The sequence below is a fragment of the Callithrix jacchus genome, chromosome 16 (genome assembly GCF_049354715.1).
Source record: "Callithrix jacchus isolate 240 chromosome 16, calJac240_pri, whole genome shotgun sequence".
Lineage (NCBI taxonomy): Eukaryota > Metazoa > Chordata > Mammalia > Primates > Cebidae > Callithrix > Callithrix jacchus.
In genome coordinates this window covers 56,652,671-56,669,185 of record NC_133517.1, presented here as the reverse complement: position 1 = coordinate 56,669,185, position 16,515 = coordinate 56,652,671, and the positions used below count along the sequence as shown (strand labels likewise).

At 37.0% G+C, this 16,515-nt stretch overlaps 1 protein-coding gene across 49 annotated transcripts in view; it reads right to left on the bottom strand.

Annotated features, from left to right (window-relative positions):
- PTK2 (protein tyrosine kinase 2) overlaps positions 1-16,515 on the bottom strand; it is a 360,020-nt gene that overhangs the window by 210,204 nt on the left and 133,301 nt on the right. For all 49 annotated transcript variants that reach the window (XM_035276524.3, XM_035276540.3, XM_078353054.1 and 46 more), the window contains one exon: positions 6,647-6,734. In XM_035276524.3, the coding sequence (XP_035132415.1) occupies positions 6,647-6,734 (88 nt within the window). The remainder of the gene's footprint in view (positions 1-6,646; positions 6,735-16,515) is intronic.

Below are 16,515 nucleotides of genomic sequence, written 5' to 3'. Positions count from 1 at the left end.
TGTATTAAGGCAAGAACTTCAAAATCTACTCAAAAGGTCTCCGTTTGGTAGTAACTCCCATTTCTCAGCAAGCCTTTAGAGGAAAGAATCCCCAGGCTAGGCCCTCAAGATTTCCACATGTGAAGTACAACAAAACAACAGTTCAGAACTCACACTCAAGAAAAAAAATCACTGAGAAAGCCACCAACAACAAATGTGAAGAGCCCAAGGACTTCAAATGCTGTAATCATATTCAGAATGGAGACATCAATTATACATGAAATGGAAAAATATTAACAAAAGGCAGACGGATTGGCAAATAATAAGAGCGATACAAAATGGCCTGGCAATTAAAAAAAAATTTTTAAATCATAAACAAAAAAATCAACAAATGCACCAAATATAAAACAGGTCACAGTTGAGGAGAGCTGATAATCTGACAGACTAGACTGATCTGAATTATGTACTCTTTAGAAAGACAATAAATTAAAAACATGAAAAAGAAGCTAGCACATATGGAGAGACTGAGAAGTTCTAACATAAATCTAAACCTAAATCCCAGAAGTAAAAAAAGCTCAGGAAAGGTCATCTAGGAATAGACAACAGCTAATACATTTCCAGAATTGATAAAAACGACATAACCCCCCTGAGGTACAAATAGCATGAAACAAATGAAGCAAGTGAAGGAAGGGGAAAAAAAAAAGGAAATCCACAACTCATTCGTAATGAAGCTGTAAAAACCAAATACAAAAAAGGATCTGCAAGCCATCTAGAGAGAAAAGACACATCACCTATACAGAAAGACAAAATAAGAGCTGAGTTCTCAACAGCAAATAAACAATTAAAGACAGTAGGAAATAACCATCAAAATGCTGACAGAAAATGTCTACCTTGATTTGTGTACCCAGCAATACTATTTTTCAAGCAGGAAAAAAAGAATATTAGAAATATAGATCTAAACAACACAATTAATAATCTTGAATTAATGGCTATTTATTGAACCTGTGCCAAAGAATTATAGAAGACACATTCTACTCAAGCAAAACTAGAACCTTAACAGTATATAAATACATGCAAGATGATGAAACAAGTCCATACAGAACTTAAACAATTAGTATCAAATGAGCAACAGTCTCTAACTACAATGCAAAATTATTTTCAAAATGAGCCAAAAGATAAATTCTTAAATCCATGGATGATCGCTTTTCCACTTATACCAACAAGTTATACTGAATGTCCTGACCACCTTCTAGCTGAAAGCAACTAAAAACGCTGAACAAATTATTTTTTTTAAATCTTCTTCAATGCTTACGTGAGCTGGGAAACAAAACAAAATAAAAAATACTGAAGCTAATTACAGGAACACAGAAGTGTATGGCAGAACGTAAGGTCAGATTTTACCTTAAGGGTAGAACTGAAGAATAAAAACATGTTTGTAAAGCATGACAACTGGCAAACAAAAGCAAGCATGGGAATGATAAATACAAAATTGAGGATAATGGTAACCTGCATGGAGTGAAAGGGCAGCAGGCAATATATCTAATATATATATTAGATATTATAGAATCTACAGAATTAAAAAGAATCAATGTCATCAAATTCTGAGCCCCATAAAAATCATTGATTCAGCCTCGAATTCAGTGAAAGAATGTTATGTATATATGTATCCATCTTATATGTTTGCATTAAATATTAAAGACTTTAAAGGTTATAGAATGCATGTCATCAAATTCTGAGGCCATTATAAAGTGATTAATTTATCACATACTTCAGTGAAGATTCTCACACACTATATTTACACAACATTTCAGCTGCATTCTCAGATAAATATACTCTGGCTATAGAAAGCTTTAGAGGACAATTACCGATTTATGCACCACCCCCCAATTTGCATGTGTGTTTAAATAGGTGAAAACTCTGGATTCCAAAATGATTTTGAAACTTTGGAATTAAACCATTTCCCAAGTTGGGTGCTGTCTGTGTAGAACAACATATGGATTACGCATAATAGTTCTGGAATTGCTAAGCAGGTACCAAGGCAGATTCTGCACTGAGACTTCACCAGGAGAAGTCAAATATATAATTACTTACCAAACCAGCAATAAAAACTCCTACTATATTCAAAACTTTCTTGATCAGGGTAAAATTTTAAAATATGCATTTTTTTCCCACACAAATGAAATTATACGTGTCTTATACATATACTGTTTTCAACAACAGCATTTAATGCAATACCTTCCATATCCACGAACAGCTGTACCTCCATATTAATGAGGGATACATAAATTTGGGAAACTCAGCACAATTAATCTGTTGAAAGACATCTGCAAGGCCTCTAATTTCTTTCTTGTTACTGTAATATGCCTATAATCATCCTTGTGCATGCACACATACATGTGTAAACCTCATTATTTCTTTAGAATAAGTTCACAGAAGTATAATTATTAGGTCCAAGCAGGAAACTTTCAACTGTTTTTTACTTACAGTAAAGACTGTAGTCAATAGGGTCACCCAACAAACTGGAGGACATGAACACATTCAAGACTTCTGGTATACGGGCCAATTCATTCTAACAAATCACAGTATTTTGCTGTTGAGACAGAGTCTTGCTCTGTTGCCCCGGCTGGAGGACAGTGGAGTGATCGTGGCTCAATGCAACCTCCGCCTCCTGGGGTCAAGCTATTCTCCTGCCTGAGCCTCCCAAGTAGCTGGGATACAGGCATGTGCCAACACGCCCTGTTAATTTCTGTATTTTTAGTAGAGATGGGGTTCTGCCATGTTGGCCATGGCTGGTCTTGAACTCCTGACCTCAGGTGATCCACCCACCTCGGCCTCCAAAAGTGCTGGGATTACAGGCGTGAGCCACTGCCCCCAGCCAACCATAGTATTTTCTTTCTTTCTCCTTCCCTTTTTATGACTTTGATACCATCTTAAACTCCCTCCAATTACCGTCACTTGAGCCTGAGACACTAGCATGGAAAAACAACGACATTGCCAATGGGAAAGGAATGTGACCATGACTATACTTTCTTTTAAAATGTATGTACTTGATAAACTATTATAAAAGGATATGCAATATTAAAATGATTATTAGAATAGAGATAATTTAAGAATGTTTTAGATTTATTTTCTGAACTTGCTAAAAATGTGCCATGCCAAGCACAGTGGCTCGTGCCTATACTCCCAGCATTTGGGGAGGTCAACGAAGAAGGACTGCTTGAGGCCAGGAATTTGAAACCAACTTAGGTAACACAGCAAGACCCCTGCCTCTACAAAACATTTTTAAAAATTAGCCAGGCATCATGGCATGCACCTGTAGTCCCATCTACTCAGAAGGCTGAGACAGAAGGATTGCTTGAGCCCACAAGTTCAAGGCTGCAGTAAGGTAAAATCATGCCACTGCACTCCAGACTGGACAAAACAGAGCAAGACCCTGTCTTTATAAAAATAAAATAAAATTTAAAAATATTAAAATGTACCATATAACAGATTTTTAAAAATTCAAAAGGTGAAAAGAGAAACTGTAGAAATGAATGACAGCAAAAAGTAGTATGGAAGAGCTGAAAAGTTCTACAGAGCGCACATAGGAAGAAAAAAGGCAAGATATGTGCCATCCCATAATGTGCAGCTCACACTTGTGTAGTGATATGCAAATGGCAAATGCTGAATCTTCTGTTACCATCTACAGAGTGAAATTCAAAATATGACTGGGCAATTACATGGCAGACAATTTTATCTCATTTAATGAACATAATGGTCCTACAGGATAGTTATTCCATACCTATATTTTAGTATACGAAACAAGCAAAAAAAGACTCAGAGGTACCTAAAATCACAGAGCTATTATATACAGAACAACAAGCACATGACTCTATTCACTACATATTCCTTTCAGCAAAATTTCATTACACTTAACTATACTTAATGAATGCCTTCATCCCATTTTTTTTTTAGACCACTCTGATTGGATAGCAGTTATCAGGGATAGACTGAAATTTTAAAAGGTTCATTACACTTAGCTTTCTCGTGGGTTTTATAAAGACCACGGAACTGAATTATATAGACTACCATAAAACATGTCCTATCAGTAAAAGAAAATCTGGGATACACTGCTATATACAGTACTGACTTTATCATATAGGTAAGTCTTCCAACAAAGAAAAAATAGGACAACCTAGTAACAGTGTGAACAAGGTAAAAAAAAAAAAGTTGCAGACTTTTAGATTAGCCTAGAAATTATAAAAAGGAGTCATTTAGGCCTGTATTATGCATTCTGGAAATCAAGGTCACTAAAATATCCATGTATTTCCTCAGTGGGTAGAATTTTTTTCGAATAAATAACACCAATAATGACAGAGATCACATACCAAGAGAAAAATGCTAAATAAACACAAGTTATTTAAACTCTCCTAACTCCTTCACCAAAATATGAAGTTCAAAAGGTTACTAAAGGATGAGATTAATAACATCTATGAGAACCAGTTGTAAGTTGAACATTATTTTTGCAATGAGTAGGCTTCCGAGAAGCTCAACTGGAATCTGAAAATGCCTTCTTTTCATTTTGCCAACTTAACTCCCTTTCTTATTCAACACTGGTATTATCATAAAGCCTCAAAACTTGTCACAAAATCCCTTGCTCGGATCCCCAACTCCTGGGCCATGGATCATTACCAGTCAGTGGCCTGTTAGGAACACAGTCACACAGCAGGAAATGAGCTGTGGGCAAGTGAGCATTACTACCTGAGCTCTGCATCCTGTCAGATCAGCAGTGGCATTAGATTTTCAAAGGAGCACAAACCCTACTGTGAACTGCACATGCAAGGGATCCAGGTTGTGTGTTCCTTATGAGAATCTAACACCTGATGATCTGAGATAGAACAGTTTCATCCCGAAATCGCTACCCCACAACCCACACCCTGTGGTTCTGGTCTGTAGAAAAAGTGTCTCCCTCGAAACTGGTCCCTGGTGCCAAAAATGTGTTAGGTAAGGCAGTGGTCCCCAAACTATCTCCTATGCAACCTCTACTTCACAGACAAGACGAAAACAGACACACCCCCGCCAATCATTAGAAACTTCATTAGCTTCCTACTTTCTGAGTTTGAATCTTGTAAGTGGTAACATCGATCGTTATCTCACATAGAAAAATACAGAACAACTTACCTTCTTACTTCCTTCTTTTGAATCTAATCCACCATTGCTCTTTCATGGCACTAGATGTCTAGACTTACATAATAAGTCTTATTCTTCCTTATTTTCACATCCGATTTTAGTTCAATCTCTGGGTCCTATCAAATCCATCTACGAAATTTGCTTATTATAACATACTTTCACTTTTATCTAATTTCCCAGAATGATTGAAGAGCCTCTAAACATGCTTACAACCTTTTAAAAATTCAATCTATCCCTGATACTACCATCTAATCAGAGTGAGCTCCCAAAACAATTCTGGTTAGGGCATTTGCTAACTGAAGTTGTTCTTTCCTTTTTGTGTTTTGAGACACAGTCTGGCTGTGTATCACCAGGCTCAAGTGCAGTGGCACGATCTTGGCTCACTGCACCTCCAACTCCCTGGTTCAAGCTATTTTCCTGCCTCAGTCTCCTGAGTAGCTGCGATTACAGGCACCCACCACCACTCCCAGTTAATTTTTGTGCTTTTAGTAGAGGTGGGGTTTCTCCATCTCCTGACCTCGAGAACTGCCCTCCCCAGGCTCTTAAAGTGCTGGGATTATAGGCATTAGCCACCGCACCCACCCTCGCTAACTGAAGTTTTTAAATGGCTCCCAATATTGCAGGAGAAAACCTAAACCCTTGTTTAAATGATGTACATGGTCCCTCTCTTACCAAAATGTTATCGACTATTTTAGCTAAGACTGCACCATATTTTCTCTCTCCCCATTGTTTTCTAGACCATGTTCTTGTCTAGAAAACACAACTCTTCCTTATTCTACAAAGTTGGAGACTCCTCAAATGTTTTTCAGTGGAGCGATCTCAATACCAAATCTATACTAGGGCAGCAGACTCTTCTATGCACAGTCACATCATACATGCTTATTACTAACAGCAAAGGATCAAACACAAATTAACTGTTTACAGGAATCCTCCACTAGACAGAAGAATTTAAAGGTGTGGATTATGCAATCTATTTCTGCAATCCTGGTCCAGAATAGTTAATGAATAGTTTTATTAAAGCAAAAAAATTTGCCAAATACATTTAATGTCAAAATTTTATGTACAAATGTCTTTTTGATGTTTATTAGCATTTTTGGCATTTTATGTTACATATATTTATTGTCTAATTACTTATGGCATAAATAGCAAAGCACTATCAATTTTATATGGGTATAGTTGACTCTGCAACAATTTCTACCTATGACAAATTTGTTGCTATTCAGGCATAAGTGCATTTAAATTAAAGCTCAAGAAATAGTTGTAGACTTACTATCTCCACATAATAGAAGTTAACCTTTAAGATTTGCTCAAGTATACAAAAATTCTCAAAACACAAAAAATTAGTAATTTCTTACTGGTTAAAAGATTCTTATTGCCATTCAGCAACAAATTGGTATTCTTCCAAATGTGAGCTTTAATCAAATTTGAAAATAAAAGTATGTAACAAATAGGATTCAAAGAAACAAACAAGAAAGTATATTAAAGCAGCCTTTAATACCTGTTGATAGAAGAAATTCAAAGTTGGCTTATCTTCAGTAAACTGGTTTAGAAATCCTTTTGGCAAATAACGAATTCTCAATTCATATCTAAAAATAATTCATGAAACAGAACAAAATTAGTCATTTTCTCAATTTACAGTCTATAATTACAATATTATCCTGAGTATGGCATCCCTAATTATTCTGAAAGATGATTTTAAATATAAGGTACAATCAATTAATCTTTAAATGTAATTTTTAAATATTTTAGCACCAAAAAGGAGCACATAATCACAAATGTGCTACAGCTCAATGAATCAAGGGAACACAGCATGATAAGAAGCCCAGAAGTCCTCCCAGCCCCATGGGGCATTCTCCAACACTGCCGAATTGCCCTGACTTCTAACATCTTCCATGAGCTTCCACGTCTAAATCTTTATCAGTGGAATTGCACAGTGGAACTGCACTGTTATTTGCTCAGAAAGCTAAGCTTTAAACATGATTAAAACAAACCAACATCACCAGAATGCTCTTTATCTTTCTTATTCTTTATTTGTATGTGTGCGTCTACCCATATGAACACCCTTATATATGTATCCTCTGGTAAACATATGTACACATTTTGGTTGCATATATGCCTAGGAGTACAACCACTGGATTACAACAAATACATCCATTAGCTTTAGCAGACATTGTCAAACAGCATGCCAAAGGGGCTGTAACAAGTCAATCTCCCAGCAATAGCATAGGGTGTTCTAGTTCTTCTATATCCTTGTCTCCACTTGACATTTTCTTTGTTTTACTCGTACTGATTGGCAACTATAATAGTGCATGGTGATTTTAATTGGCATTTCCTTGGCGAATAATGAAAGTGAGTACTTTCACATGCTTTTTAACCATTTTGAATGTCTTCTTTTGTGAAGTGCCTACTGAGTTTTTTATTTTTTATAGAGACAGGGTCTTACTATGCTGCCTAGGCTGGTCTTGAACTCCTGGCCTCAAGAAATCTTTCCACCTGGGCCTCCCAAAGTGCTGGGATTACAGCTGTGAGCCTACCCTCCTGGCCATATTCAACTTTTTGTCCTTGTTTTCCTACTAAATGGTCTACCTTTTCTCCTTCGCCCGCTATTGATTTGTAGGTGTTCTTTACAGATTCTAGATTTGAGGCCTTTGTTAGACATAGTGAATATCCTCTTCTATTCTGTGGATTAATGGTATTTTTTTAACCATTTAACAAAATTTTAAGGTAATCTTTTGAGGAAGAAAAGTTTGGTACATATATGCATGTTCTGCTAAGACTTTTAAATGTCCAACTTACTAAAATACAAAATTGCCAAACAATTAGATTCCGTTTCACTTTTACTCTCAGAAAAAGTTCAAGAACTTACTGTTGATATTCTACATTGAGTTATTATACAAGTATAACAGATTTCATTTATTTTGAATTTAGGATTTACCAGGCACCTAACTTATGTGAAATATTTCTCTCTTCTTTTGCAGGGGCAGGATCTCAACTCACTATAACCTCTGCCTCCCCAGGTTCAAGTGATCCTCCCACCTCAGCCTTTGGAGTAGGTAGGGCTACAGGCACATGCCACCACACCTGGCTAATTTCTGTATTTTTAGTAGAGCTGGGGTTTTGCCATGTTGCCCAGGCTGGTCTTGAATTCCTGAGCTCAAGCAATCCGACCGCCTTGGCCTTCCAGAATGCTGGGATTACAGGCATGAGCCACCCGGCCTATGTACTATTTCTCTTAATCAATTTAATATTAATCAACTTAATAACCAGAGAAGAAAGGTATAATTATTCACAGCATAGAGGCAGGCATGGGATTCTGCAGACTAGAAAAATGCTCAAAAATAATAAAGTTCCATGGTTACATGTCAATAATTCAAACAGGTCCAAGGAGGCTTTTGGTATGAATAAGCCTCCCATTTTATTTATTTTTTTTGGGTTGGAGGAAGCTCTCATATTAAAAATAAGGAAACTGAGGTCCAAAATGAAACAATGGGCAGCCTGGCTCCACATCCATTCTCTTAGCATCCAGCATTCTGATGCTGATGATGTTATCAACTAACATTTTCTGAGTATTTAGTGTGTGACAGAAATTGTGCTAAGCATGTTACACAGAGATTTCTTTTTAGAGAAGCATAAGGAACATGGGCACTAGATAAAGATCACCTACACCTGAATTCTGGCCATGCCACTTATTCACTGTTCGCTATCACTTCTCTGTGCCTCAATTTCCTTGTAAGAGTGTTGAAAGAAATAAATGAGTCAGTGAACACACCCACAACACACTGGCATGTCATAATAAATGGTTTCTAAGGTTTACTGTTAGTAGTAACTCAGTAAAGGTTAATTTCAGCACAGATCATGTCTCGGATGCAGTTGCAGTGGTTGGAAATTCAATAGTGGATAAAAGAGAGAAAGTGCTAGCTCTCAAAAAATTTTGTGGCAGAAGTCAGACAGTGAATACACAAATGCATGTAAGATGGCAGTAAATGTCATAAAAGCAAATCAAAGTAAGGGGAAAAACAAACGATGAAGCATTATTTTTATAACGAGTAGTCAATGATGAACACGCTGATATGACGACATCCGAGCAAAGCTCTAAATAAAGGAGGTGAGGAAGGGAGTTTACAGTTACATGCAGAGAAAACGTGTTCTCATCAGGTGGAACAGACTATGTAAAGGCGCTGCAGCTGGAGGATGCTTGGGAAGGGAAGTGCAGCTAGGGCGGGCTGCGTGAGGGCAGTGAGCAGAAATGAAGCTTCACACAGGCCCTTATAAGTCATGATAATAGGGTTCTTTCTCAATGAGAAAAGAAGCCAATGACATGCTGTACACAGAGAAACGACATCACAGGATTTTCATTTTTCATGATTAAGGTATATGTCAAGCAAAATAGACAATGGGGACCAAAGGAAGAAGTAGGGAGACTATGAGAAGACAGCAAGATTCTGGGTGAGAAATAATAACCAGGTTAATATTCACCTTTTTTTCATAGATTGAAAAGAGAATGTTACAGAATTACGTAATCCTCCCTAGATCCCACAGCACAGAGGCAGGCATGGGATTCCGCTCCAGGAAGAACACACATCAATATTCAAAGGCACAATGGAACTAAGAAAAAGTACCTATGTCTTAAAAACAGAAAGGAACTTAACTCAAGCCTGCTTATGTGATGTTAGACAAGGCCTTTAGATCACGTTAAGAATTTTGGTGGGAGCTAAACGAGAGAACACACAACACACGCAGGAAATAAGACACTGGGGACTAACAAGAGTGGCAGATGAGAGGAGGGAGAGGATCAGAAAAAATACCTGATTGATGAAATAATCTGTACGCCAAATCCCTGTAACATACAGTTTACCCTATATAACAAATCTGCCCATGTACTCTTGAACCTAAAATGAAAGTTAAAAAGAACTCTCTTCCCTGCTTCAACACATGACAGGCTAGCATATTTCACATACAACCCTACCGAAACCTTCCTCAGTGCTTAAACTGCAATGCCTGATACCATGTTCTAGTGCCCTACTAGGACTGACATCCCCACTCTGCTCTCTTCCACGAAACTCATCATTTTCTTTACATGTCTGTTTACCACTTTTAGAGTCTAGTTGAATCCTGATATATATTTCCACTTCTCTGCTATGTGCCTCTCCATGGATTCCCAACAGCAGCTAAATACTATGCCTCAAATAAAATCATTATTTTGTTCATACTCTTAGGCAATATATTCCTATTCATGCCATTGCCATCTAGCTTCCTAAGTCTTACCACCAAATAGGAGCACTAAGACACCCAAAAGATAATTAACTGAGGATAAGGAGGAAGAAGATACGTTTTTGAAAAGCTGAGTTAGATTAAAAATGTGACAGTCCTGATACTGAAAAGGGTTAGCTAGCCAGTTTGTGTTTAGTGAAGTAAACAAAGCATTAATTTAAAACAACAACACAGATGCCCTTATAAAAAAAATGTGGTGTGAACAGTATTCTTATAATAGACTTCCAATTTTTTTAAAAAAAAAGGAAGAATGAAAATAGAAACTTATCATTCAGCAAAAATTGCAGTAATAATTACTGCAAGACAGAATTATCAATGAATGCTACAATCAGTGGGTGAAAATGAGAAAGAGAATGTTACAGTTTCAATGTATCTTCCCAGATGATATTTCTAAATTATAAAAGGGAAACTAATTTTGTAGTGGAGAAACCTGGCTTCCAGAACCTTAACCAAATGATCCAGGTTAGAACCACCAGTAAATAGAGTTGTAGCGTCATTACGGACTTCCTGATACAATGCAATGAGAAAGGTATGACATTTTGACTGTGGCTGTTCTGCCAAAAACGCAAAACCTTAATCATGAAAAGAATACCAAATTCAAATTAAAGAACACAATACAAATAACCAGTGAGTATTTCTTAATTCAGCCAAAAAGGAACTGATCTAACTCTAAAGGACACGCTTCTAAAGACTGTCAAGAACAGTATAACCTGGGTAAGCATGTGTCTAAAGTTGATGCCAACCCATTCCCACCTCTGTAAGTTGGCCAGCTTCTGAACTTCATACTTCCAAAAACCTTGTATAAATATCATTAGTGTGTTCTGCCCAGGGAGACTGTGACTAATCAGCACAGCTTTCCCTTAACTGCATAATAAAGCCACTTTTTTCCCAATTCAGATAATGAATGATTATGATGTCAGACTTGGACAATACATAAGCACTAAAATTTTTTTAAGAAAGAAAATGATTATGACAAAAGTCAGAATATCAGTTACCTCTGGAAGCAAAGAATAGAAAATGAAATTGGGAATGGGCACCCCTCTGATTAAATGAGCTACAATTCACCAGTTCATACACAAAGACAATAAATACGTAGTTGATAGGAAACACAGAAAGAAAGAAAAAGCAGCACTATGTACTGGTAAAACAAAGTATAGATGAAGATATTATAATCATGAACTTATATATGCTTAACAATATATCCTTAAAATCATAAATCACAAGACAGAATTACTTAAAAAAAAGGAAAAAGTAAATCAACAATTACAGTTGAATATTTTCTTCTCTTAGTTGAACATGTGGCAAAAAATATATATACATAATTGAATACATTAAGATGTCATTTTTCAAGCAAAGTTTCAACAATATAATCTTCAAATAACATGACTATAAGCTTGAAAAAAAAGTACACAAACACACTCACCCCCTTAGTAATAACAGAACATACTTTCTTTTCAAAAGGAATGAAAACATCAACTAAGTACTAAGCACAAAGAATCACCTCAACATAGTTAAAAAGAAGGCAACACCATAAAATGTGAGTCTTCCTATAATGCAGCAAAATAAATCAATAACCAATAATCTTTTCTAAGTACATATGGCAGAAACCTAAATAACATACTTAATCACCCTTCGGTTTCTTCCAAAAATCTTGGAGCAAATATCAAAGCAGTAATAGACAATAAAATACTAACAAAGTTGTGAGACACAGACAAAACTAAAATGACCATTTATAGCAAAATACATTTATTAGTAAACATGAATGAATGAAAACAAGCTAAGTGTTAAATTTAGAAATAAGTGGTAAACAAATAATATAAAGTAACCCTCAAAATAGCAACATATTATAGAGTAAAAATTAATTTAGTAAAGATGACACAAAGGCTTTGCAGAAAAGACATTAGAAGGCATCGAGACAATGGACATACATGTCACGAGTAAAATCCAGATGAGGGGAAACCTGTAGGACAAAGCAACACCGTTTCTTTAACAAACTGCAAGCAAAGGGGAGAAACTGGATGATGAAGATGCTATAGATTAGAAAAGACTGAAAAGACAAAAGTCCACACCTAATTTGGATCCTAATTCAAATAATTTATCTTTAATATCTGTGTCATGATATTTAATAAACAAGTTGAAATTTGAGTACTTTCAAATGGGATATTTTATGAAATTAAGAATAATTTTTGGAGATTTTTAACAATTTCTGATTATATTTTAGAGTAGTATATTTTAGTAGTTCTAAACCTTGGGAGATTTTACCCCCTTCTCATGTCCCCTGGGAGATAACTAGCAGTAACTAGACACATTTTTGCCTGCTACAACTGAAGAAGTGGGGGAGTAGGGTAGGGGGCAGAGGGATTTCTATCATTTAGTGGATAGAAGCCATACAACATATAGGAAAAACTCTCCACAACAAGACTGGACACAGTGGCTCATGCCTGAAATCCCAGCACTTTGGGAGGCCAAGGCACACGGATCACCTGAGGTTGGGAGTTTGAGACCAGCCTGACCAACATGGAGAAACCCCATCCCTACTAAAAATACAAAATCAGCATGGCGTGGTGGTGCATGCCTGTAATCCCAGCTACTTGGGTATCTGAGGCAGGAAGCAAAGACTGTCAGCTAAGATCACACCATTGCACTCAAGCCTGGGCAACAAGAGCGAAACTCCATCTCAAAAAAAATAACCTTCCCACAACAAAGAATTATCTGGCCAAAAAAAGGTCAATAGTGCTGTGGTTGATAAATCTGATTTTCTCAAAATACTTATGCATGAAATGGGACATTTACTACAAAATAATATAGGGAGGAAAAGGTAGGAAACAAAATGACCATCAGTTGATGATAGCTGAAACTGAGCAGCAAGTATATGGGCTTCATCATTACAATTGTCTACTTTTGTAAATATGTGAACTTTTCCATGATTAAAATTAAAAACAACAAAGCATGCTGTCATGCTATACATAGACCATCCTGAAGTCCAAAGTATTTCCATCAATTTATAATTTTGTTACCAAAAAGGAATGGATGCACTGCTCATAAAAAATCTGAAAACAAAATTTTCTAACATTTCAAAATTTCTTCACTAATAAAAAAAAATCTGATGTTAAAATAGAAAAATATATTTAAAAATCAATTATACTGAAAGGAATGATCATGGAATATGGAAATTTATTGGCCAAATTTCAACAAACGCTTATATAATTGGTGACTGGCAATGAAAAATCAGTATCATGATTAAGCACACACAGACAGTGGTATCCCTTCTTCTATTTAATTATGCATAACTTTGTGAAGAATATTTTTAGCTATGACAACCATTAAAAGCAATAAAATAAATAAACCCTGGAATAAGACCTTTGAATCAGAAGTGGGGCATGGTGACTCATGCCAGTAATCCAAGCACTTTAGTGGACAAAGGCAGGAGGGTGCTTGAGCACAGGAGTTCAAAACCAGCCTGGGTAACATAACAAGACCTTGTCTCTACTAAAACTTAAAAAAAAAAAATCAGCCAACCGCGATGGCACATGCTTATTCCAGCTGAGGCTGAGGTGGGAAGATGGCTTGAGCCCAGGGGTTAAGGCTGCAGTGAGTCATGACTGCACCACTGTACTCCAGCCTGGATGATGAAGATATACCCTGTCTCCTCATCCCCTGCGGGGAAAAAAAAAAAGTTTGAATTTGTGCAGTCAGAACTACACAAGGCTGATCACAGTGGCTAAGGCAGAAAGACCATATGAGACCAGGAATTTGAGTCCAGCCTGGGCAACATAAAGACCTTGTCTGCACAAAAAAATTGTTTAAAAATTAGTTGCGTGTGATAGCAAACACCTGTAGTCCTAGGTACTTGGGAGACTGAGGCAGGAAGACTGCTTGAATCCAAGACTTCACAGCCACAGTGAGCTATGATTGTACCACTGTATTCCAGCCTGTGTAACAGGGCAAGACCTTGTTCAAAACCAACAACTATTTAACCAAGATTTTCTTTAAAAAAAAAAACTTAACCATACTTAATCACTGTTTTCATTAATTAGTAACATTTTGGTGAGAGTAAATAATTTCATATTTGTTGCATTTTTTTTATTTTTTGGAGACAGTCTCACTCTGTCGCCCAGGCTGCAGTGCAGTAGTGTTATCTCAGCTCACTGCAACCTCCACTTCCCAGGTTCAAGCAATTCTCCTGCTTCATCCTCCTAAGTAGCTGGGATTACAGGAATACACCACCAGGCCCAGCTAATTTTTGTATTTTGGGTAGAGACAGGGTTTCACTATGTTGACCAGGCTGGTCTTGAACTCTTGGTCTCAAGTGATCCAGCTGCCTCAGCCTCCCAAAACGTTGGGATTACAAGCGTGAACCACCGCGCCTGGCCCACTACATGCTTTTAAATTTTCTATTTTTATGTATACTTTCTAGCCTACATTATACAATCAGTGTTGACCGTTAAGTGAGTAAAAAACTGATTAAAGATAAGAGACAACATAAAGCTGACAGGAAGACTTAACAATGTAAAACATGCAATATCACCCCATGTTATCTCAAAATTTGAATTCAATTCTATTTTTAGTGCTTGTGAGAAGGAGAGACCCCTTGAAGAAATTAGTATTTCATTAAAAACTAAGAACTTGGGGAAAGAAAAGAATTCAGAGAGGAACCTTGCCACGATGCTACAAAGCCATGAGAAGGTGAAACAGAGAAAGGTAAGTGGCAGAGGAGAGAATCAGAAAACAGGAAGACACTGGAGGAGAAAGAACAAGGGAAGAATTCAACTGTACAACCCAGGATTAAATTATAAAACTGGTGGGCAGGGCTTCCTCTTTCATTTTTATTATATATTGCTATGGCAACCTAGAGCTGTACCAAATGTAAGGGGGTAGCGGGGAGGGAGCGAGGGAGGTGAAGACTGTAAGATTTCAAAGGAAGGAAGGAACACTAAATCAGTTGTCTTCAAAGGAAAGGAACTTATTCACCTTGGTACTGTCTGGCACAGAAGCATTCAGTAAATGTTTAATAATCAATCAGTAAATTTGCTTTCTCAAATGCCAAGAAAATTTTATCTTAGATTTGGCCCTCAAATCCCAGAATTCGACATCTGAAAGGGATAGTTATATCCAATTAACTCAGTCAGAAGCCAAACAGATCACTCCATGTAGGTGATTTCAGATAATCAATATAATTTAATTTATAATTCACTTAATTGTTTAAGTGAAAAACTTTAAATCTGTTGGAAATTTCTCAAAGCTTCATGTTACCTTTTACTGTATTATAAACTAGGTATGGTAGCATAATTTAAACATTTTTGGCTGGTTGAAGCTCCTAACAAATACTACCTACCAAACTAGGCTCTCCCAGCATCCCAGAAACAAGTAAACTCCCACCAGTCCCTGAACTGACTGAAAAAGCACCAGGGACAGACTGGGGCACACACGCACACTTCAGGAGTGATTTTCAAACTCAGCCTCACACCTTAAAGGTCAACGCAAGTTCCCCTGGAGCCTGTGGGGATTGGGAAGAGCTGGCGGTTACCCATGGTGCAGCTCTGGCCCTTCCAGCTGACTTTTGAAAGAATTTATCATTCCCTTATTTATATGTTCCATATTGTCTTAGCCAACAAGTACTCCCAACAATCTTACTAGGTTTTTTCAGTTTTGACTTTATTAAAAGCGTGTTAACGCTGTACATCATATTCCAGGACTTTTTTTTTTTTTTGAGGTGGGGTCTCTGTCACCAGGCTGGATGCAGTGGCGCCATCTCAGCTCACTGAAACCTGCACCTCCTAAGTTGAGCAATTATCCTGCCTTAGCCTCTCAAGTAGCTGGGATTACAGGCATGCACCACCACGCCCAGCTAAGTTTTCTATTTTTAGTAGAGATAAGGTTTCACCATATTTGCCAGGCTGGTCTCGAACCCCTGACCTCATGATTTTGCCTGCCTCAGCCTCCCAAAGTGCTGGGAATAAAGGCATGAGCCACTATGTCTGGCCCCAGGACTTTTAATTGAGGTAAATTTCACAAAAAAATATTAACCACTCTAAGGTGTAAAATTCAGTGCTATTTAGTATACTCACAAAGTTGTGCTAGGACTTATTTTGTCAT